The following is a 22,538-nucleotide window of genomic DNA, read 5'->3' as shown; positions in this document are numbered from 1 at the left end:
TAATATAGTAAACCAAAAGTTGCACTAGCTCCAAACTTAGATCTCTCACCTCTCAATAATTTCACAAAGGTTTATAATAAATAGGCTAAAATATAAGGGGTTTTTTTTTCCAATTAGTGAAAAAAAGAGAATTTCTATTAGCGGTGCTTTACTAATCACCGTGCTCCTGCAAATCGATCCTCCACTATCTGGCGGGGAAAGAAAAACCCTACGAGCTCGCTCATCTCTCTCTCGTCGATCGAACGAAGATTTTTCTCGCAGGTTTGCCCTAACATCTCCTTCGAATTCGATCGGAGGGTTTCCCCATTCGACCCCTCTCCGATCCCTTTTCCCCAACAAAGACGACACCTTTCTCATCAAAAGCCCGCTCTTTCCCACGCTTCTTGATCCGCAGGTGCGATAATCGAATCAGAGTTTTGGCTTTTCGGAAGCATGAGGACTCGGAACTCCGAAACCCCCAAATCCGCGGCGGCTAAGAAGGCGGCGGCGGCGCCCAAGACGACGCCGAAATCCGGAGGGAGATCCGGGAAAGGCGGCGGCGGCAAGCAAGCGACGCCGAAATCAGCCGCTTCGGCAGAGCCCAACCCCGAGCAGAAAGGTAGAAACCCTTTTAAAGAAATCAAGGCTTTTGATTTGTAGGATGTGGTCTTGAAAGTGTTTGTTTGTATGCCTGACTCAGTTGAGGAAGTGCCTGCCCCGTCGGGTGAGAAGAAGCCGGCAGCGGCGGCGGCGGCGATGGCTTCTCCAGCGAAATCCCCTGCGAAAAAAGCTGCTGGGAAAGTCAAATTGGGTACAGCGAAGGCTGCGGCAAAGGCTGAGGAGAAAGCGTGCGAGGAGGAAGCGAAGGTGGAAGTGGCTGTGGCAGAGGAAGCGAAGGTGGAAGCAGTGGTGACAGAGGAAGCGACAGAGGAAGTGAAAGAGGAGGAGGAAGCTCTTAAGGAAGCGGGGGAGGAGGAATCAAAGGAGGAAGCCGAGGAGGAGGACAAAGTAGAGGAGATACCAGAAAAGGGCACTTCTGCTCATGGTAACTATATTCTCTAATTTTTTCTAAATTCATGAATAATTCTTGAATTTTTGGTTCGCATAATAAATTTTTAACAGTTTATTAACACTTGCATGCGAACAAAGACAAGAAGCTGTTTATAAGCTTTATATTGTATACAGAATTTTCTGTAAGTTCATAAATTGTTTTCTTCCAGAGAGATCATCTACTATCTTTTTGGATTTTAATTAAAAAGAAAATAACAAGTTCTTACTATCAGAATCCTTAGTTCATATGTTTATGGTTTTCCTAGTCAAACTTTTCCTTATTTTCTCCCTGAATTAGCTGATTCTCGGTGAATGTTGAACTTCTCTAATCTGTTGTGCCGAATGTGAACTTGTAATTATGCTTCTCCTGCAGCAGATAAGAATGATGAAACAGAAAATGGTCCTTCCAGTAATGAAGCGATGGATATAGAAAGACTCCAAGAAATGGAGGAGGAGGAGGTAGACCCTGAAGAATTCGAGGAGCCTATTGAAGAGGAGGTCATGGCTGAGGAGGAAACAAAAGAAGGAGAAGGGGAAGAAGGGGAGGGAGGAGGAGGAGAAGAAAGTGCGAAGGTTGAAGAGGACGAGCAGATGGAGATATCGGACATGGCGAAGAGGAGGCAGTTGAAGAAAGAGCAGGAGATATTTATTGGTGGGTTGGATCGGGATGCTGTGGAGGGGGATATAAGGAAGGCGTTTGAGCCTATTGGAGAGGTCGTTGAGGTCAGGCTTCACAAAGATTTTGCGACTAATAGGAATAAGGGGTTTGCATTTGTGAAGTTTGCGAGTAAGGAACAAGCAGCTAGGGCACTCGCTGAATTGAAAAGTCCTGTGGTAAGATAATTATTCTCTTTGATCTGTTCTCTTTGCATATATTTTAGTTTATCTTAACCTCATCTTAGCCTGCTATCCTGAACATTAGAGAACAAAATCATTTTTATATGGGTTTTATGCTGGAGGAATAATTGCAATGATCACATGGATATGCTTATGATGAGGATATGTGTGATAATTATGGGGATAACTGGGGACCAAATATGAATAGCACTATTATATGATTTGGTGGAAATAGAAGTTCCTTGATTATACCGGTGTGACCAGATAAATTGTGCCCCAAAGCAGTTGTTACCACTTCTTTGGATTGTACTTGGCAGAGAATAAGTTTTGCTTTTCTTGCTTCTGAAATGCCTATTCAGTATTTGGTATTAGAAAGCTGTAAGCGGATTTCTGAAGTTTCTGAGGTTGCTGGTGTTGTTCTTTGATTTATCAAATGATATCTATTGGATATATATTATTGAGATCTGTGCATTTATATTATGTAATTTTCCTGTGGTAGTGTTAGTTATTTAAACTTCTCCGAATCGGTGTAAAGGCAGCCATTTATTTTACTAATTGGAATTGACAATAGTATCGACACATGTCGATCTTAATATTTCACCCTCATTTGTATGGTTAATCTTACTTACCAGTTATCGCTCTGCAGATACGTGGTAAGCGCTGTGGCATTGCTAGAAGCGAAGACAACGACACACTATTCTTAGGCAACATTTGCAATACGTGGACAAAGGAGGCTGTAAGGCTTATCTTTTTCCTATTTTATAAAGAGTACAATCTATCAAGTTCTAATGGTGGTAATCAATTTGTTTTTCATATTTTAGATTAAAAGGAAGCTGCAAGATTATGGGATAGAAGGAGTTGAAAGTATCACTCTTGTTGCGGACACCCAAAATGAGGGTCTGAGTAGGGGTTTTGCTTTCCTCGAGTTCTCTTGCCATGCTGATGCAATGCTTGCTTACAAGCGTCTGCAGAAACCGGATGCTGTTTTTGGGCACCCAGAGAGGACTGCAAAAGTTGCATTCGCGGAGCCATTACGTGAACCGGACCCAGAAGTCATGGCTCAGGTATTCTATCCCCTGTGCCATATAGTTACATATATAGGACTACATAATTATCTATTTACATAACCCTGAAAATATGAACTTTCATGTATATCCTTCAAGATTTCTGTTGATGCTCCTCTTTAGAAAAGGCTTTATTTAATATAAGAATAACTTCATACCATGAGTTCGACAACTCCCCCAACTCAACATCAGTATATCTTCTGTAAGAATCTGCACTTTCTTTAGATGTATATGAAAATTAAGAACTTACCGAGGTAGATTTATATACAGTAGATGATTTCAAGCTAAGTGAACAAAAAGAGATTAACCCTCTCCAGTCCAAAACTCTCCAGTTGAAGAAATCCATAATCTTTTGGCCTCTAAATAACTAAGTCAGTCTTTGTGCTCTTCTTTTTCAGTCATTCTCTCTCACCTTGCAGTTGTTTGTATCTGACATCTCTTTTTTATGGTCAATACAGGTTAAATCTGTCTTTGTTGATGGGTTGCCACCATACTGGGATGAAGATCGTGTCAAAGAGCAGTTTAAAGGGTACGGTGAGATAGAGCGTGTTGTGCTTGCTCGCAATATGTCCACTGCCAAGAGGAATGACTTTGGATTTGTAAACTTCACTACTCATGAAGCAGCTGTTGCTTGCATTGAAGGCATAAATGACACTGACTTGGGGGATGATGGCAGGTCCAAGGTACTTGAGAGCTGATATTATTTTTACTTTGTCATATTAAGAACCGATAAGATTCTTAGTGTGATGTTTTTATCATAGAAACCCTAGCCATGAAAATTCAGGTTCTTTGGTTAATGTGGACTAGTTGATTTTGGACGACATTATTCATTTTTCAAACCATCAGATTGCATTTAGTATTCGCCAGTGAGAGGGAAGGGTTGGTAAATAACTCCTCATTCACTTGTGTTATGTTGAATGATCACTAAAGACTTTCAATGGTCTAAGAATTTGATTGGTAAACCCTGCCCTTTGTTGCAAGACTCGAATGTTGTGTGGTTCTAGTCATTCAGAGTTTTTTGGTGAATAAGTATGGGCAATAAATTTGAAATCTTGGTGCACCATGCATCTTTTTCATAATACCAACATTTAAATAGGGTATCAAGATAGATTTCAGTGTTTCTTTTCTTCAACATGATCTCTCCTATATAGTTATGGGCTTGGCCTTTATGATTTTGTTTAGGTAATTGACTTGTAAAAGACATATTTGGTTAGTTTTTTTAATCAGCAGTATCATAGAATGACAAAGATTAGATTGCTGTCCTACGACATATTCCATTGATTCTATATTCGTCGAGGCTTGTAGATTAATATTTGTAGCTCATTTTTGCTTCTTTTTTAAACTTTTTTTTTTTGATAACATGATTTTAATCATACCTTGAGACACATTTACAATCTCATATAATTGCCTTTTATTTCCTGCTAGGATGGAATAGGACGTGTATTATTGATTTTTTGGAAAGTGTTTTCATTAAGTGCTTTGTTCTTCTATGACTATTTTAAACTGTTTCCCAACAATAATTTGGCAATAGAATGACCGTTTATAATATAAGGTAAAATAAATTCAACGACTCTGTAATAAAAAAGATTGGGCGAACACGTGATAAATAAAGCAGGTTGTTCTCAAATATTCTTTTTAAATTCTTTTGTAAATATTACTATTTCTACTATTTTTGTTTTCCCTTCTTTTTAGATTTCTTGAGAGATTCTCTTGATTTTACTTGCATCTTGTATCACCAGTTGTTTCAATGTTTTTGTAAATTTCTTGGTAGATTTTATTTTATGCATGGCCTATCTAAAGTGAAAGAATGTCCAATACTTCACAATGCTGCTATCTCTGATTTTCTATTTCATGTTGGGCTGTTATATGTTTTCTTTCCTTTAAATAACACACATTAGCAACAAATTAATAGGTGATCATATTACCATTCCTTTGGACAGGGTACTAAGTAATGATGTTGTGCGATATTTAATTTGCAGTAGAGATACAGTTTTTGTAGAGCTAAACACACAAAAACTACTTAGATGTTGACTATCACATTTTGTATAACCTTTTATCGTTCCTGAAACTCTACTGACTTTTATGAGCATCCAGACGAAAGCACGAGCTAGGCTTGCCAATCCTTTACCCAAAACTCAAGCTGTAAAGGGTGGGATGAGTGGTGGGTTTCGCATTGGATACTCTGGAGGTGGTTTTAATAGGTTTGGTAAGTCCTAAATATCACCTTATGTTATGTACTTTTTAGATAGAGATTTACAGACACCCCCTCAACTATAGGCCAGTCAACTTTGGTTGTTATGATTTTAATTATTTCCATCAGTTAATGGTGATTAAAGTCAATGCCTTTGAGCGCTCTTTTTGCTGATGGATTTACCGCATTCTGTTAATAGTTACTAGATGACAGTTAATGGGGTCAGTAAATGTAATGGAATTCACAATTCAACTGATTGAACTAACTTAAAACAAAACAAACACAAACTGACAGCATGCCAATCAACAAAAAGAATGTTTGAGGGTTCGTTCAAAATTGCCGAGAGTTGAGGGGGTCCCAACCTTTTATGTTACATTCTGTGCCATGCATTGATATCTACATGTTTCAACAGGTAGAGGATTTGGTAGGGGCAGGTCTTTCCCAAATCGGGCAGGATTTCATGGCAACAGAGGTTTCAATCTACATGGACGCGGTAGAACTGGAAGGTTTATCGCTGATAACAGTTTTGAAAATTCGAGTTTTAACTTCCAAGGGAGGCGGCCATTTGGTTTTCGAGGTAAATAGAGGATCTGATCTTGAGTGAGAGAAGACTAACTGTGGTTGTTTATTATCTCGAGTATTATTTGTGGTCTTTTACATGTATGTTCCTGGAAATTCATCTATTTACATATATGCCCTTGTAAAATATGGATTTTCATATATACCGCTGAAAGTGCTGTCTTTTTAAATTTCATTGTTTTGGCTAAAATGGCCTTGTCTTAACATGGGGACTCATCTTATTAGGTAGAGTTGATTTTGCATTAATAAAATGTTTTATTAAGTAGGAACATTTTTATGTGCAAGAGTAATAAGGCACACAAATATGTAAGGTATCAAGATTCCAAAGGACATGTTGTACTTGAAAATAAATTATTTTATAAGGGCATATTAGTAAATCTCTCAGATGTTTACAATAAATTTTGGCACTAGCAGGAGGTAGATGGGGTTCAGGGTCAGGGAGACGTGGTGCCTTTGATGGAGGGTGGGGGAGAGGATTTCCACCAAGAAGGCCACAGTTTCCACCACAGGGTGATTTTGGCAGGCATTATGGTGCTACCCATCTGGGGGAAGATCCATATTTCTATGGAGATTTTAGCCATGGTGTCAAGCGGCCATTTTCAGCTATGGTTAGTTCTTCCTCTTTACGCTAGACACTGAACATTTTGTTACCGTCCATCTCAGGTTAGCTTACTTGTGTTATATAATTTACTTTCAGGAATACGAGTCCAGTTATTTGCAGCCTTCAAGAGTACGTCCTCGTTTTGATCATCCTGACCCAATGTTGGGTGGAAGCCATTATCGAGGTCGAGATCTTCTTACTTAAGTGGAATAACATATGAGTTTTTCCAATGTTCCTGTGAAAAGTGCTTACTTCTTTTTTGTGCTCTAGATTCGCTAGGAATGGGTGGCATGTATTCACGTGATTACTTTGGTTCAGATGTAAGTATTGCTATACATTTTACATTAGGTAAAAATGTATAGACTTGAACTATAACGTATTTTGAAATGGTTAATTGGACCTTCAGATTTTGATTTTACTACCTAACCATATAATATTGCTTCATCAACTATTTATTTTTTTATGGAATATTTTAAGACCTGGAGGATTATTGTTACCTGACAGAATATTCTCATACATGGGATAAAAATTGTTCAGCTCTAACAGAACTTGATGGAATTCTCTGACTTATAAAGTAATGAAAGATTAGGTAGTAAAACCAAAATTTGTGGAGTTCTGTTATCCATTTCAAACTTCCCTATAGTTCAGGTATTGTCTACATTTTAAATTTTATTTGTATGTTATCAAAGTTACCTCCAAGTTTCTTGCTTATTTTCCTATACTTTGCAGTATGGAGGTAGCACATACTCATCTATGTACAGGGGTGAACACTCTGGCAGTGGCTACTACTATTAGATGGTAATATCACATGCTGACGGATAATCCGTCTGGGGAAACCAGTATGAACATTATTTTTTGAAGGTCTCATTTCACTTTGTTTCCTTAATTTTCTTGCCAGTGACTTATGCACGGATGATGCTTCAGAAGGCGAGTTCTCTAAACAATTGGAGTTATCTTTCTTTTGCCAATGCAATCGTCTAATATTTAAACTTTGATAGCTAGATTTTGAAGTAGTGGGTTTTTCTTGTCATTTTCTTTTAATTAAACCCTAAAAGTAGGTTCGTAAGTATTGTATGTGGATGTAGTTGGGCAATGCCTTTTCTGCTAAAGACGATTGGAAGTACTTTGTATAATTTCAGTTGAATGATCTCATTATCAGATGTAAAGCCCCTTGAGGTTGAGGCAGGGATAAAATCTGTTACTTCTAATGAATAATCTGCCCTCATTTGGTGATATATGGACTTCCTATTTGCTGGAGGTGGAGTTTATGGTTCTGTTGTTTTGACGGAAAGATTTGACAAGTTATTCATGAATAAATGAGAGAAAAAGCAGAACAGTATAATCAGTTTCTGATCCAAAATGAATTGATGAAACAGCAAGGAGATGTGAGAACTAATGGTTTCATAACAGGATAGTTAGTTGTTGATATTCTTTTCCTCATTTGTTTGGCTTTGATACAGTAAATCTTTGGAATTAATGGATGCTCTTCATCGAAGAAATTTTTTTGCCCTCGATGTTTTTACTGGGGAACTGGAAAGTCCAATTGAAGTTGATGTAAGTTGCTCTTATGCCTGGAGGCAAATATATATTGTCAGAAGGATGCTTATCTTTTATTTGTTTCCAGTGTTTCAATCTGGGTGATGTTGGAAGAATTTTTGAGGTTTGATAAGTTTAACTGTATTTTATGAGCTGCTTTCTTTTACTAAGCTAAAAGCATTGTAGGACGAAAATGGAAAAAAATGATGGGATTCAACGAAGATAGCTTATTGGTGATCTTATTAACTGTTTATTACATACTGATTTCTGGTTATGGACTGGTGAACTATGAAAATCCTGTATTGACGTTAGTTATGGCTAGTGTGATGTGCTCCGTGATATATGTACAAAATGAGAAACTGGTTTGAATGGTCGTTTTGAAATGTAAAATGGACAATTGCATATATTGGCTTAGAGGGTTGAATTCTATTTCAATTCAATTTTGGCCAAAAATTTGTATTTGATTGGATGCTAATCTGAATTATCTTCTTCGGTCTTTGTGAGTGATATGGAGGTATATTATAGGATTACTTAATGAAGCTTCGTACTGGTAACCATAGTTTGTGTAATCAGTAAGTCAGAACACATTATTAGTAGCATGTCAGTGCTTTTTTTTGATCCTTTTATTTCATTATATACCACACTACAAAGAAGATGTTGAAGTTTCAGAACCAAAATATTGGCCTTTGACAGGTTCAAGAATAGCATGTTTGAATATCTGCTGGAATATATATGTCATGGCGTGCAATATAGCATGTGAATTGATGTTCAGTTAGAGCCAATTTTACTGAGATTTTGGGTTTTCGTAACTAAAGGGTTCAGTCATAAACTTGGTTTGAATAGGAGGCCCCAGTTTTGAAGTCGATAGAAAGACAAGCATGGATTTATAAGCGATCGAATTTTAAAATGCCTGAATATTGTCTGCAAAAACAAGACAGGAAATAGTATAGTGTTGATAGAAAGATTGAAGCAAAAGGGAGAGGAGAGATGACATACTTTCTTTTTTGTGTTTTATGAAGTTTCAATTTACTCCTATTATCTATTTCTTGATATTTTGCGTAGTTGAACTTTATCAAGTTTCTAATTCTTATTTTTTGCATGAACTTCACATGGAATAATATTGGTTGCGTAGTAACAAGTGGAGTTAATAGTTAAGCTAGTGAACCACTGACAAAGTTTCAAACCTTACTTTGTGTTCATAGTGTCTGTCACCTGCCATCTGCTTTTTTCCATGAATACTTCTAGCCAATATGCAACTGCCAGGCAGTTTTCTGATCTGATAATGGGATTTTTGTTTGAAAAATATCATTGCCATATTTTTTTACAGAAATATTGGCTTGTTCTTGTAACTATAGACTTTTGCTTGCCTTCTCTTCTGTCTTTTCCTTCTTTAGAGATAGTTGTAAGTTTAATATATATTGTACACGCCTTTTAGTAGGTTACGAATTTGCGATGGCTAATTGAGGAATCGGACTTTTATGCTCATGAGAAATTTATCACGCAGTTATGCTAGAACATATTTTTATAGCAGTTCCTTCTAAATTGTATATGTAAATGGTATAACATAATTGTAATTGTTGAGTTGTCAATTCTATTTTAGCTAATTTTCTGCAAGTATATATATGTGCCTAGGAAACTCAGTTAACATTAGAAGTTATCTTATTTCTATTAGTTAGATGGCAATATCCCATTTTATGTGTTTTGTTCATAAAACTCAAGTTATCATTTGAAGGGATCTTACTTTTATGGAGATGGTATTGCCCCATTTTAACTGTGTTGAAGATCTTAGATTCTTGTCACGGCAATTGCTGAGGTTACTATTAATTGTCTTGTATGTTTTGAGTTGGACACGATATGAAATAAATGGGTCTAGATTTACCTTAAGTGGGTTTGTCTCTGCCTGATTATGATAGGAAATTATCTTGTTGTGTTTCACGAGTTGATTTGCCAACACAAAAACAACATGATTATGACACAACAGAGAAGGTAGGTCAAGTTGACACAACAGATAGACATCTGGAGCTTTGCTGGGGTAAGAACCTGAAATGAGCTTTCCAATCCTAGTAATGAAAGGTCCAATTTGAAGCTTATGCTTCTGCAGCAGCATCAAACTGTTACAGAGGATATCACTGGAAAAGCTACTAGTGCTTTTTTAAATGGCTCTACTCAGTAGCATTTTCCAAGTAGCTCCAGTGAGACCAAACATGGCCAAAGTAGAAAATTCAAGGATTAAGTTGCAATATTGGGGAGGTAGAACTATTTGATACATTTTACCCTTTTAGTGATTTGTGATCACTTAGTAGAAGATGGGTCTAATTGTGATACCTTTCTTCCATCCAATTGCGTAGTCATGTTCCAGCGCTGCCGTGCTGTGCTTGCAAGGATTTTAAGAATAGTTACAACTGTTGTTGTTTTTCTTTTCTTTTTGGCATAAATTTGGCATTAACATGGATTTGTTGATTCAATCTAGATTTAGTCATTTTTCGCTGTTACTTCGCTAACATTATGCTCACAGATATATTTAAAATCCCTGAATATTGAATAAGTACTAGCTATTTTACTCTCTCTTTTGTGCAAGTTTGTTGCAGCTACATTTACTGCCGAATGTTTTTTGTTATTCCAAGCACCGGACAAGACAGGTGAGTGAACTACATATAATTGGTAACATGAATATAAATAATTAGTAGCAAAGTATTGCGACTTTTTTACTAAAAGCATTAAATCGCACTATTTTTCTGAGAGTGAAATGCTTCATTTGGTTCAAGACACTGGAGAAAGGTAAGTCAGGTAAGTAGACTTCTACTATATATAATTTTATCAGTTTTAATTGTTATGTAGCTACATATTTCAGGTGTGCCTGCATAGACATTGAAATGCAACATCAAGGCATAATATTATGCTGCAATGAGCTGCAAGTTGGGCTGGATTTTTTTTTTTTCATTTTTCTTTGGATTTCAAATGATCCATCTGATATTTGGGTATAATCTGTTTGTGAAGCTTTCATTATTTTGTTGCTAATGCTTAAGTGAATACGGTAACTATGTTAAGCTAAGCTCTTTTCTTGATACAACTGTTAAATCTTATGGCTCTCTCTTTGTACAAATGGTTCCTTTGTGCTTATTGTTGGCTCATGACTAGATTTTTGATGCTTGGACAACAACCCATTATTTATTTATTTTATATATATATATATATGAAGACACACTCAAGTGTTTGGACTCTTATACTCTTGGATTACCGCTAACTGGTGGTTGTTTATCTGTCAGTGCAGTTAATCACATAAAGAAAAAAGAAAGGAGCAAAGAAATGATTACTATGCCAAATAATTTTAAAATTTTGCTTTGTTCAAAAGCTGGAGGGACTTATTGAAGTTGCTGCTGCTATTTTGAAAAGCTGTGCCCGGAAAGCTGAGTATGCTCAGTATGTGTTCCATAATATGCATCAATTGAACCAAGTGGGTCTAAAAATTAGGTCTATTGCATTTCGAATCAAGTGGATCTGAAATTTGCTCTTCAGGGTTTTGCTGCAGTTAGAAGTTCATGCTTTGGGGCTAATGATTGTAATTGTTGGTCTCGCATTGATTAGAAGTTCTGGAACTCGTTTTTGGGTTCGCATAATGGTTGGTTTCTACTTCTAAGAAGCCACAAAGTCTTAGCATTGTCTGTATCCTGCACAATTGGGAAATAACAAAGCTCTTTCAATTGGGAAATAAAGGAACACTATAAACAGTATACATGTGTATGCTTCTTATTTTGCAGATTCAGAAAATTTTAAAAAATATGCAATAGATCATTGAACAAGCCTTCTCATTAGCTATCCCTTGACCTTATTTACAAACACAAACAATATGTAATCTCTGCTTCTAACTTTGATATTTTTCTGCTTGAATCTAATATATACTGATGGCAATATTTTGAAGCACATCAAATTTTCTCCATCAGAAATTTCCCTTTCTTGCTGAATCTGGGGACATTTGTATAAGTACTAGTGATATATCATACTAACAACTCTCCCTCTTTATATAATCTCTGGACTTGTTTGGCCTTCAGTAGCAGAACTGACTTGTTTCAACTTCTAAGTGCATTTTTCAACTCTAGCAGCCTCGACCACCTTTGATCGAAGCCCCTGTTTCGATCCGTATCTGCAAACAAATACAAAAATTGGTTCGAAACCCATTTTCATGATTTAAAGGGCTGATTATAATTGTTGATAGATAGATTTCTTGCGTACACTGCCATACAACTGCTGATTTCGCGCATGATTCTGAGCAGGTGTCCTGAAAATATATGTTTGTATTAGTATAGCCACTATATTGAAGAGCTTTTGATAGGGGATTAGGGGCTATGCATGCCACCTCTGCTGACGCTGTTAAGCGAATTGTATCCTTGATTAGTGAATCAAGATCTACTTCTGATCCAGGTTTCACATAGATGACCTGCTAAGAGAAATTCCTCATCATTTAGACAGAATTAGAGAGATGTGTTTTTTCCTGAGAGACTTACAGATGGATCATTTCCACCAATTTCTGGCATCTCAAGCTCACTGTTCTTGGAAGAAGGTAGAACCCAAACATTGAATGGGGCATCAATCTGTAAGACAAAATGTGCTGATGAATATAATCCATTCTCTTCATGCTAAAACTACGGTAAAACATCATGGTTTCTTTTTTCTTTTTCTTTGCTTTTTTTTTTTTAATGTTTTAGTTACTAACTATATATTTACCTTTCTGCAGTATGATGAAAAGCAACAGCTGCATTTCCTGCTGAAGGAAGTCACAATTCGGCCATCTATTGAGAATCCAAAACCAGTGTGCTGGAAAACAAAAGGAAAAAGGTTAAATGTAAGCTTTGCGTGATTGCTTTAGATAGAAAATGTTATTATAATGACCAGTCTAATAGCAGTAATAACTCGTTTGATCTAAATCTAGTGTGCTTCTTATATGCTATTACATTATTCGATGCGGGGCAATTAGGGTGCCACAATTATAAAGTAAGTTAATTACCTTCTGAACAGAGAGGCTAACAAAGACCTCTGCATCCTTCTCTTTATCTTCATCTAGTAAATCTACTAGCTGAAGCTCTCCCATAGTGAATGCAAATTCACTGCACCACTTATCTTGCCATCTTCCCCCCGATGTCGGGACGGAGATTAGTTTGCGCGGTGATCTTGACGCCTTTTTCGGGTTTTTCTTCAAATGTTGTCGAGATCGAAAAGAAAAAAAAAATTCCGATCAAAAACATCAGAGAAGTTATATCTACAGCCAATGTTCTCCCATAGATGATCATTTGTATTTCATACTAAGACTTTTGGAACAGCTTTTTTATTCTGAAAAGCAGTAATTAAGTGCTTGATAGAACTCACATGAGGGGCTTCAACTCGATTCGACGGCAATGCAGTAGCCCGTGTTTCGGAGCAGGATTGGCTGGAGAAGCTGAGGCTGCTTCTTGTGTTTGGGAGATGAGGCAGCATCAAAGGATCAGGTACAAGTCTTGAGATCATAGAGTTGCATGATCTGGCTGCCATAGATCTCCAATTTGGCTTGGAGAGCTTAATTCGTTTTGCTGCTGGATATCTCTCTACTTGTGCAGTGAACCTTATCTCTTGGTAAGAAAGCTTCATGTGGACTACATTTTGAATACGTGTATAGAACTAGGCTACTATACTATTAATAATACCAATAACTTGGTGCTATTAAGTTTTCTGCCTTTGGATTAAAGATGTACGGTTAGGATGATGTGGGCCCTCTAGGATTGAACGGGTGGTTGGTTAAATAGTATAATTGAACGGATGAAAATGATAAAAGAGGTAAATCTAACGGCAGAAAACTTGATAGTACCAAATGCTTCATGCTATCGATAGTATCCCAGCCGGACTCTCTCTCTCTCTCTCTCTCTCTCTCTCTCTCTCTCTCTCTCTCTCTCTCTCTATATATATATATATATAGAGGCTAGGGCTACTACACCCTTATGAATATAGAGCATTTCATACTCGTAGGTTGTTTTTAATGATAGAGCTTCCAAATCAACGATCCACTTCGTTAAATATGATCTAGACTCTGAAATTTCTAAAAAATAAATTTCGTAATTTTTCGAAATCATAATAAAGTTCATCAAGCGGGTATAAAATGAACGGTCAAAATCAAACGGCGTCTTAAAAATATATGATCGGATCTTTCAATTTAAGATTGGAGTTATTGATCTTTATTTATGTAGTGAATAGAATTTTGTATCAAAAAGTCAATCGATTTCGATTCTTTTATAGCGTTAAACTACCAAGTATTTCATACCGGCCGTTAAAAATTATTAATTTTGTGATCTTTTGATCGTAAGGAAAATGATGTCGAAAAATTATAAAATTTGATTGCTAGATGTTCTAAATGCTCTAGATAATATTTAATGGTGTAAATCGACGATTCGGAAAGCTCTATCATCAAAAGTACTTATGGGTATGAAGGCGATCGTACTTATAAGAGTATAGTAATCGGACTCATGACTTCCTAACATGTTTTAAAGAACCGACAAAATATATTATCAGTCTCGTCTCTATTTCTAACTGAGTTTCTAGTGCGCAATGGTAGAGAGCTTATGCTATCAACCAATAAGCCCTAATGTGCCATGGGTCAAGATAAATTCAAAATCAAAATCAAATTAAAAGTTGGAAGCCTAGATGCTTCACAATCCAGTAAAAAAATAAAAAATAAAAAAAATGAACAGCATACTATTTATCTCTCTCAAAAATAAAATAAAAAACAAATACAAAAATTTATGAAATTAGTTAAAATAAAATTTTGGAACATAAAATCTTTTTTAGTACAATAGTGTGAAATTAAAAAATCGTGCTCACCCAAACAGAGCGTACGGAGTAGAAGGAGCGCTAGGATCTTCGTCCGGGATCGATCCTGTAATACTTGTAATACTTACACTCCTCTTCTATCACCAAATCATTTTTTTTTAAAAATATTTTTTTAATATGTAATTATTATGGAATAGGTGAATCTAAAAAAAATTGATTAGTTACAAAAGAGATATCAGCAATATAACTGATATATTCTAAAATGAACCATAAAAAATTTAAAATGTACAAGTTATACTACTGAAGTGGTATTTCTAACCAATCAGGCTCCATTTCTCTCTCTAGTGTCTCTCACTAATATAGCACGTGTATCTCAAAGCGAGAGACGATCCAACAATAATAAAATCACACGTGCCAGAGCTCTTGTCCTTTTAAAAATATTAATTCTTGCATAAATCAATTATCGTCTCCTTTACTTGTAAAACAAACTCACTTGGCTTTAAATAAAGATTAAGAATCCGCTCGATATTGAGGACTATATGACATTATTAATTTTTTTTAAAAAAAACTTGAGTAAAAATTAATATATATATATATATATATATATATAGAGGCCGTGGCTATTATACTATTATGATTATTGGAGCCCTCGTACTCATAAGTTGTTTTCAATGATAAAGCTTCCGAATCGACGATCCACTCCGTTAAATATGATCTAGAATATTTGAAACTTCTAGAAAATAAATTTTATAAATTTTCGAAATCATAATAAAGTCCATCAAGTGGGTATAAAATGAACGGTCAAAATTGAATGACGTCCTAAAAAAGGATGATTGGATTCTTCAATTCAAGATCGGAGTTATTGATCTTTATCTATGTAGTGAATAGAATTTTCTATCAAAAATTCAACAAATTCCGATTCTTTTACACCATTAAACTAGCAAGTATTCCATACCGGCCGTTAAAAATTGTCAAATTTGTGACCTCTTGATCGTAAAGTAAATGATGTCGAAAAATTATAAAATTTGAATGCTGTAAATAATGTTTAACGGTGTGGATCGACGATTCGGAAGCTCTATCATCGAAAACAACTTATGAGTACGAGGGCAATCGTACTCATAATAGTATAGTAGCCGGATCCTATATATATTTCTATTTTTTTTGATGGAAATATAAAAATTATAACATAGCTGAATTATTGTGTTTTGCATATTGTGATACTTCCTAAAATAATTTCTTTTCTGATACTTTCTCTTGTATCCTAACTACAATCCTATTTAAATAAGATATAAGAATAAGTCATAATACTATAACCAGGTGGCAAAAATTTTGATAGTTGGTGTTGGAAATAATAATCCAAACTTAATTAAGATATTATTAGAGATAAGTTTAAATCTTTATTTGATTATGATTAGGATATGTAATTATCTAAAGTAAAATTAGATTTATCATCTGTTATGATTTGGTGACTATATATAGTTAGGCATTGATTAATTAGAGAAATAAGCCACAGTAGATATGGCTGCATAGGTGTTGCCTAGAATGTAATGAATTGCTTTTTATTAGTTTAGTTATTTTCTTCCTCCTCCAATATCTCTTCTCTATATTATTTTGTTCTATTTTAAATCTTGGGTTATTTAATCGGTATCAGTACAAATAACAGTTCCAACAATTGATATCGAAGCAAATCACTCTTCCAACAAGTGGTATCAGAGCAAATCACGCTTCCCTACAGTTGGTATTCAAAGTTTCAAATTCAAAGCTCCATTACTTTACGTTTCAATGGAACTGGCATCCCCTACCCATATACTTTTACTTACAAATTTTAGCTTTTTCTACAATATATATATATATATATATATATATATATATATATATATATATATATATTCAGAAGAGTATAGCAGGCCTAGCCTGTAAGTCATATAGGATAGATGTTAAGGACATGATTTTTTTTTTGGTCCCCTAAAATGGTTGTTTTAACTTAATAATATATCAGGGGCAATGGGGCCCAACAAGGATTTGGGCTCTGGACCAAGTTAATGCTGGGCCTCAAGGCCTCATCAATTTTCGTGCTTAAGGCCGATCCGAACCCGAAGTTCATTTCTGGGTCGAATTTGGGCGGGAGTTGGTCCAACCAGTCCCACCCACTTAGGAACCGATTCAGCATTGTTACCCAATCAGAACGTACCACGTTTCACGCAGTAACCTGGCATACAACCCGAATTGTAGCCGATCCGCTCCTTCTTCACGATCAATTGAACGGCTACAACACTCCGCCGCCTCCGCCGCTCCCTTCCTAGGGTTAGGGTTAGGGTTAGGGTTTCTCCCTCTCTCACACTTATGTAGTGCTCAATTGAAGCAAATCCCTTTTTAGGGTTCCATTCTACTCTTCATTGAAGTTTCAATCAGAAATTTCATTCATTGTATATTTTACCATTAATCAATTTACTTCGTGTAAAAAGTTTAAACTTTTTTTTAAAATTTTTTTTCCCTCTAGGATTGATGTTCTTCAATGGCCAATAGCAAATTTGAGTATGTGAAGGATTTCGAGACTGATGATAGATTGCCACGCTGCAATTGGATTGTGGTGAGAATTGATGGATGCCATTTTCACCAGTAAGCGCTCACTTTTTCCCGATTCGCACAATTTTGTAGAGAGAAATTGATGTTCATAATATTTGGAATTGTTCATCTGATTAAACATGGAATTTTAGCATCTGTGTTGTATTAGTGTAAGAAATGTTTTACGTTTGAAGCTACAACGATAAAGTGGGAGCCAATTCTAATCCTATATTTGACATTTGTTTAATGCATTTTCATACATTCAAACAGCTCTATCATCTTCTTCTACAAAGTTGTGTGCTTTTGCCAAGTTTAGCAGCAAAATTGTACTGATTTTGCTGAGCTCCTCTTTTATTTTTGGTCTTTGTTCCATGCTGATTCGATTGGGTCACCTAAATCTCTAATATTGTAGTTTTAAAGAGATCTTGCAGAATAGGACCGTATTAGTAAGACTTTTTTTTTTTTTTTTTTTAAATTGGTTAGATTTGTCTTGCTATCATTGAAAAAGTATTCTATGCAGGCTAGAAAACTCCCTGGAAATTGCTACTTCCGTATTATATTGAATACTGCTTGCGATCTCTGTTCTTATGGTTCCGTTCTTTCCTTCTTTTTCTCTTTCTTTTTCATGCTCACTAAACTTCAGTAATTGAGACATTCCCAGCTATAAACCATTCATCGAATATGTCTATCGCTACAGTGGATTGGCAATATCATGTTAGATTGATTTTATATTAATGCAATTCTTATATTTCTTTTGTAGATTTTCTGCAGATCATGCATTTGAGAAACCCAACGATGAGAATGCCCTGAACCTGATGAATGCGTGTGCAGTCTCTATGCTTGAGCAGTTCCCAGATATTGTATTTGCTTACGGTGTGAGCGATGAATATAGGTATTGTGTTTTTCACTTTTCCGTTAACTTCTTTGGTTAGATGAAGAAGAACCAGCCTTTATCATAGTTGAGGCATTATATGCCTCCACTGAAACAGTGGCTGTGTATATATCCACTGTTGGAGCTAAGATGACCTGAAAATGGTTTTACTTTAATATCATAACAATGATTTAATTTATGTACAATTTCTGCTTTACTATGTGATGGTTATTGATTTTGTGGTTTCCCCTTTTCGGCAGTTTTGTACTGAAGGAGGCAAGTCAATTTTACCAGAGACGGGCAAGGTTATCTCATAATGAATATTTCCATGTAAAAGCCATTATCTATTTCCATTACATGTGATGAATTCCTGCAGGAAAGATAAAGAGTTGTGAAATTTCTATTTTGCGCACTAAATTAATTGATAGTTGCAATTGCTAAAGTCTACATGTATTGAGTTGCAAGTTTTGAATTCCTAAATCCAATCAAATTGCAGCAAAATACTTTCGCTCACTGTCTCCTACTTCACTGCTGTTTATGTGATGAAGTGGAAAGAGTTCTTCCCCCACAAAGATTTGAAAAGGCCGCCATTTTTTGATGGGCGAGTTGTATGCTATCCAAGAGCGAAGATCATTCGAGATTATCTTTCGTGGAGGCAAGTAGACTGTAAGTGCAACTATAAGCTAAACATGTTTTAAAACAATAGAAGCTCTGTTAAGAGACAGCTTGCGTGTACTATGCCCACAAGGAATGAAAAGTTGATACTTCTGTAAACAATATTGGTAGAGCTGATTTGTCAAAGCCTAAAAGGTCAGACCATGATGACGCCTTGTTCTCTCACTTTGCAGGTCATATTAACAATCAATACAATACTTGCTTCTGGATGCTAGTTAAGTCTGGGAAAACAGAAAGGGAAGCACAAGAAATGCTAAAGGTGTGTCAAGAATTTTCTTTATGAAGAATATTTGCCAGGTTATCATTTGTAGATTAGATTTTATTAAGATAAAAATTTGGCACGGATTAGACTTGAAAGGATTTTAGATACCTTAGATCCCTTAGAGATCTTTAGATAGAGAAGTTAGAAAGTTTTGTTGACTTACCATAACTAGGTTGGAGTGAAAAGAATCCAATTTTTGTCTGAACTTAGTCGGTAATATTGTAATTCGTGTTATTAATACCTTTTTATTCATTAAGAATATATGAAAATTGTGACGTGATACTGAATTTTCATGATAGAAATGCCTATTCTGTTATTTTATCTGTGCTGAATATTTTGTACCTATATATCTTAACAATTATGTAGTTATATGTTATAAGTGACATTTACACTTTATAACTAACTTTTCTTTGTTGTTTCTCTTTTGATGCCTTTATTGAATTAGAAGAGCGATAATCATTTTCTAGATCTTTGTGTCATACTCAATTTACAGGGTACACTGTCAAAAGATAAGAATGAGCTTCTTTTCCAACAGTTTGGTGTTAATTACGACAAAGTACCAGCTATGTTCCGCAAAGGGTCTTGTGTTTACAGAGATAAGGTAAAACTGCTTGGACTTTTGCATTAATCAATTAAGGACTAACTGAGAGGTACACTTGTAAAAGTCCTAGTGTTTGATGGTTCTGCATCTTTATACAGTAGGATGCATATTGGAATGCTATTTTGCTATATTTTATGTTGCATGTTTTGTGGAACTACGTGAATCTCATGCATCTTGAACTCTAGGTTGAAGAAATAGTGAAGTTCGATGAGAGCAGAAATCCCGTCAGAAGAATTCGAAAGAAGGTTGTTCTTGGACACTTTGACATTATCGGCCCCAATTTTTGGCATGAACATCCAGAAATTCTTGAAGAAGATTAAGTAATCGAGCAACATCAAAATGGAGGTCGCGGTAGGATGCTTTAATATTAGCGTCTCTCAATTCAGAAATTCTTGAAGAAGATTTGAGTCACATCTAGCAGGAAAATTCTTCTGTAAATTTACTACATTAGCTTCAGTTTATCAACATCTTATATATTGTAATTTTCGCGTGAGCACTACTTTTTAGCAAACTGAATTTTTTCTGCTCTGTGGAATTCTTTTTCCTAACCTTTTCCTGCCAAAGTAGAATAAAAGATGTACTAGTGATTTTTTTTGATTCTCTGTAGTTTCTCATTTAAATATAAGTTTGATATTTCCTGCTTTTATGGATTGCTCTCTTTTAAATTACTTCGCTTCTGTTTTAACTTTTTTTTAAAAAAAATTAAAAGAACTGGGGTTTGTTTATTTGGGCAAATTATATGGAACTGTAATTCTGAGGCATTGCTCATCTAATCAAACCATATTATTTTTCAACAATTGGGAACTAAAATTCCAAGCAACTCTGTTAATGAGGTTCTCTCTCATACAAGAAGTATGTTTTTGTGGCTATTATGAGCATGTATATGCATATCCTGCAAACAATGAAGCCATAACCACCATCCACTTACAACAGAAGAGTTAAGAGTAAACTGCAGAATTGTTCAAACATGTTCTCTCACAGTAAACAAAATAGAAAATTTGCAAACAAGTCATCATACTTTTATACTTAAAGAGAGAAGAAGAAAAACTGAGTGTAGATATGTGCACAAGTCAATAGAGACGCCAATTTTTTCGAAACTTTATTAGTTTCAAAACTATGTATGCATGTTAGTTGTATACTGTAGTTCTCTTTCCTATGGATCATCACCTAAAACATGATTCCAAAATGGGACAAAGCTCCACTAGTGACTATATATATACATGTGAGTTGTAAGCTGTAGTTTTGGCCTTTTCTATACCCTATGGACCATCTAAATCATGGTCCATACTAATGACTACCTCATATTTAAACTGGGACTAATCTCTATTGTTTATACTTTGCTATACATGGAATGAGATCCACTTTTGCTGTATCTGGATTGAAGTATTAAGCATTCGATGGGCAATCGGAGCGACGTCCGACAGGGAACGATGCTATCGAATCCTAAGAAACGGGGTTGTGGAGCGAACCTCGCGGTCTGTGTGGCTCTTGCTCTGACTGGGTCGGCGTATCGGGCGCTCGAGACGCTAATGGAGGGATGTTCAACGCGGAAGCACGTGGATCGTCGCTTCTGAATAGCGGGATGAAGATACCGGGAGTGAGCTGCTGCGGGTGGAGATTGATTGGAGTGCTATGTGCAGGTGCAGGCGGGTCGCGAAGCTGGGGAGCTCGGTGCGTCGAGCTCCCATTCGTCGACGTATCAATGTCGAGGGTCGGGGTTCCGTTGGCTGGCCGATCGGTTTGGTGGATCGGCTGTCCATTGCTGGACCCGTTAGACTGGACGGCGGGGTGCCTGTTGACCGGCTCGTTGGCTGTGGCCGGCATCAGCGTCTCGAGGCTGACATCGTGAATGCTTCGCCGTTTCTTCTTCGATTGCTCCTTACCCTGGCGCTCGAAGTACTTTTGCGCGTGGCTTGCCACTTGTATTGGTGTCCTCCCCGGCACATATTGTCTAGAAATACCGCGCCAATCGCCCTTGCGTAACACTGCGATCCCCCGGAGAAATGCCCTGCACCATCAGAAATTGGATGGCATGTATGAGCATGAAACACTGGAAAGGTAACTGAATATTCAGCAGCAGGTGTTAAGATTTTGATTTGTAAAGTCCAAGTACAAGTTTTTAAAACGTGCTACAGTTTCAGTTACATCTGTATGTTTTGACAGAAAAGAATGGAAGTCAAGAAAACAATTATAAAACATTCTAGTTCATATATAGTCAACTTCTTTCAGATCAAGAATCAGAAACACATGCAACGATTCACAAAATTATTATCGTACCGCCCCAATAGAATAATTCTGATTAGAATATATAAGGACTACATGTTAGTAATAATAACTGGGCTTAAACATTTTAGACCGGTGATCTGGGTCCAACGGCCCGTTGCAATTATGTAACATTATATGCTAACACATAATTACACATAAAAATAAAGGGGAAGTGTTTCACTTGTGCTCCTCAAGAGTCCACTTTGTGCTCGGTTTTCTGCTCTTTTTCTGATCGGGGGCCACCTGCACTTCATCATCGACATAATCGGGTAAAGGAACGAGGCCGGATTCGATCAGACTGATATCCCCGGCCAGAAGATCGTAATGAGCTTTCACCTCCTCCGCAGTTTTTCCGGCTAATCCGGCCGCAATTCTCTCCCACCGGTCGGCATTGTCCTCTTGATTCTCGACGAGCGCGCGGACGAAAGGCTCTTCCTGCTCCCAACTCCACTCCTCGTTATTCATCTTTATTTACATTCCAACTACATTAGATATTTCTTTTTTTTATAAAAAAAAAGAAAAAAGAGAGAGAACTTGAAGTAGCAGGGGATATGCTAATAAAAAGATCGAGAATTTCTTTGTTTGATGAAATTTTGCACGATAACTAGCGAAGAGTACCGTTTTTGAAAAATAACAGCAACTAAGAAACCCTCTCTAAGAATTCATAAAC

General features: G+C 36.3%; 4 protein-coding genes across 10 annotated transcripts; 2 read left to right on the top strand and 2 right to left on the bottom strand.

Annotated features, from left to right (window-relative positions):
* On the top strand, positions 108 to 10,940 carry LOC109715225 (nucleolin-like). 5 transcript variants are annotated; one of them, XR_002217549.1, is made up of 16 exons: positions 108 to 261; positions 395 to 598; positions 680 to 1,024; positions 1,403 to 1,863; positions 2,513 to 2,602; positions 2,688 to 2,930; positions 3,389 to 3,613; positions 5,025 to 5,136; positions 5,534 to 5,698; positions 6,115 to 6,308; positions 6,398 to 6,485; positions 6,572 to 6,621; positions 7,031 to 7,099; positions 7,200 to 7,228; positions 10,426 to 10,476; positions 10,689 to 10,940. XR_002217549.1 is itself a non-coding variant. In XM_020240133.1 (15 exons), the coding sequence occupies exons 2-13, from the start codon at positions 433 to 435 to the stop codon at positions 7,094 to 7,096; spliced, it is 2,205 nt and encodes a 734-aa protein (XP_020095722.1). In that variant the 5' UTR covers positions 108 to 261; positions 395 to 432; the 3' UTR covers positions 7,097 to 7,099; positions 7,200 to 7,228; positions 10,426 to 10,940. The 5 variants fall into 5 exon arrangements, 3 of the variants coding, with proteins under 3 accessions (XP_020095722.1, XP_020095723.1, XP_020095721.1); XR_002217548.1 differs by having other exon boundaries at positions 7,200 to 10,476; positions 10,689 to 10,936; XM_020240133.1 differs by having other exon boundaries at positions 10,426 to 10,940.
* On the bottom strand, positions 11,560 to 13,472 carry LOC109715226. Of its 2 annotated transcripts, none has more exons than XM_020240135.1 (7): positions 13,199 to 13,472; positions 12,840 to 13,025; positions 12,560 to 12,649; positions 12,340 to 12,426; positions 12,192 to 12,275; positions 12,068 to 12,113; positions 11,560 to 11,978 (listed from the first exon to the last, which is right to left on the bottom strand). In XM_020240135.1, exons 1-7 carry the CDS (start codon positions 13,454 to 13,456, stop codon positions 11,905 to 11,907), a joined length of 825 nt encoding a protein of 274 aa, XP_020095724.1. In that variant the 5' UTR covers positions 13,457 to 13,472; the 3' UTR covers positions 11,560 to 11,904. The 2 variants fall into 2 exon arrangements, with proteins under 2 accessions (XP_020095724.1, XP_020095726.1); XM_020240137.1 differs by having other exon boundaries at positions 12,192 to 12,272.
* On the top strand, positions 16,923 to 20,249 carry LOC109715227 (tRNA(His) guanylyltransferase 1-like). 2 transcript variants are annotated; one of them, XM_020240138.1, is made up of 8 exons: positions 16,923 to 17,007; positions 17,130 to 17,248; positions 17,955 to 18,086; positions 18,326 to 18,370; positions 18,562 to 18,731; positions 18,914 to 18,999; positions 19,496 to 19,603; positions 19,789 to 20,249. In XM_020240138.1, the coding sequence occupies exons 2-8, from the start codon at positions 17,145 to 17,147 to the stop codon at positions 19,921 to 19,923; spliced, it is 780 nt and encodes a 259-aa protein (XP_020095727.1). In that variant the 5' UTR covers positions 16,923 to 17,007; positions 17,130 to 17,144; the 3' UTR covers positions 19,924 to 20,249. The 2 variants fall into 2 exon arrangements, with proteins under 2 accessions (XP_020095727.1, XP_020095728.1); XM_020240139.1 differs by lacking the exon at positions 16,923 to 17,007 and having other exon boundaries at positions 18,326 to 18,395; positions 18,614 to 18,731.
* Positions 20,652 to 22,333, bottom strand: LOC109714814 (transcription factor SRM1-like). Its single transcript, XM_020239521.1, has 2 exons — positions 22,050 to 22,333; positions 20,652 to 21,611 (listed from the first exon to the last, which is right to left on the bottom strand). The coding sequence occupies exons 1-2, from the start codon at positions 22,331 to 22,333 to the stop codon at positions 21,047 to 21,049; spliced, it is 849 nt and encodes a 282-aa protein (XP_020095110.1). The 3' UTR covers positions 20,652 to 21,046.

Source organism: Ananas comosus, linkage group 9, assembly GCF_001540865.1.
Source record: "Ananas comosus cultivar F153 linkage group 9, ASM154086v1, whole genome shotgun sequence".
Lineage (NCBI taxonomy): Eukaryota > Viridiplantae > Streptophyta > Magnoliopsida > Poales > Bromeliaceae > Ananas > Ananas comosus.
The sequence above is the reverse complement of the archived record's forward strand: the minus strand, read 5'-3'. Positions and strand labels throughout refer to the sequence as shown.

Excerpts from the sequence above, each read along its gene's own strand:
- LOC109715225 (XM_020240133.1), top strand. The coding sequence starts at position 433 with ATGAGGACTCGGAACTCCGAAACCCCCAAATCCGCGGCGGCTAAGAAG. Across the intron at positions 2,931-3,388 it reads ACCCAGAAGTCATGGCTCAG|GTTAAATCTGTCTTTGTTGA; the intron begins GTATTCTATCCC and ends TGGTCAATACAG. Across the intron at positions 6,309-6,397 it reads AGCGGCCATTTTCAGCTATG|GAATACGAGTCCAGTTATTT; the intron begins GTTAGTTCTTCC and ends ATTTACTTTCAG.
- LOC109715226 (XM_020240135.1), bottom strand. The coding sequence starts at position 13,456 with ATGAAGCTTTCTTACCAAGAGATAAGGTTCACTGCACAAGTAGAGAGA. Across the intron at positions 13,026-13,198 it reads ATCGAGTTGAAGCCCCTCAT|AAAAACCCGAAAAAGGCGTC; the intron begins GTGAGTTCTATC and ends CAACATTTGAAG. Across the intron at positions 12,427-12,559 it reads TTTCATCATACTGCAGAAAG|ATTGATGCCCCATTCAATGT; the intron begins GTAAATATATAG and ends TTTGTCTTACAG.
- LOC109715227 (XM_020240138.1), top strand. The coding sequence starts at position 17,145 with ATGGCCAATAGCAAATTTGAGTATGTGAAGGATTTCGAGACTGATGAT. Across the intron at positions 18,371-18,561 it reads TTTTACCAGAGACGGGCAAG|CAAAATACTTTCGCTCACTG; the intron begins GTTATCTCATAA and ends ATCAAATTGCAG. Across the intron at positions 19,000-19,495 it reads AAGCACAAGAAATGCTAAAG|GGTACACTGTCAAAAGATAA; the intron begins GTGTGTCAAGAA and ends CTCAATTTACAG.
- LOC109714814 (XM_020239521.1), bottom strand. The coding sequence starts at position 22,333 with ATGAATAACGAGGAGTGGAGTTGGGAGCAGGAAGAGCCTTTCGTCCGC. Across the intron at positions 21,612-22,049 it reads TGGACTCTTGAGGAGCACAA|GGCATTTCTCCGGGGGATCG; the intron begins GTGAAACACTTC and ends CTGATGGTGCAG.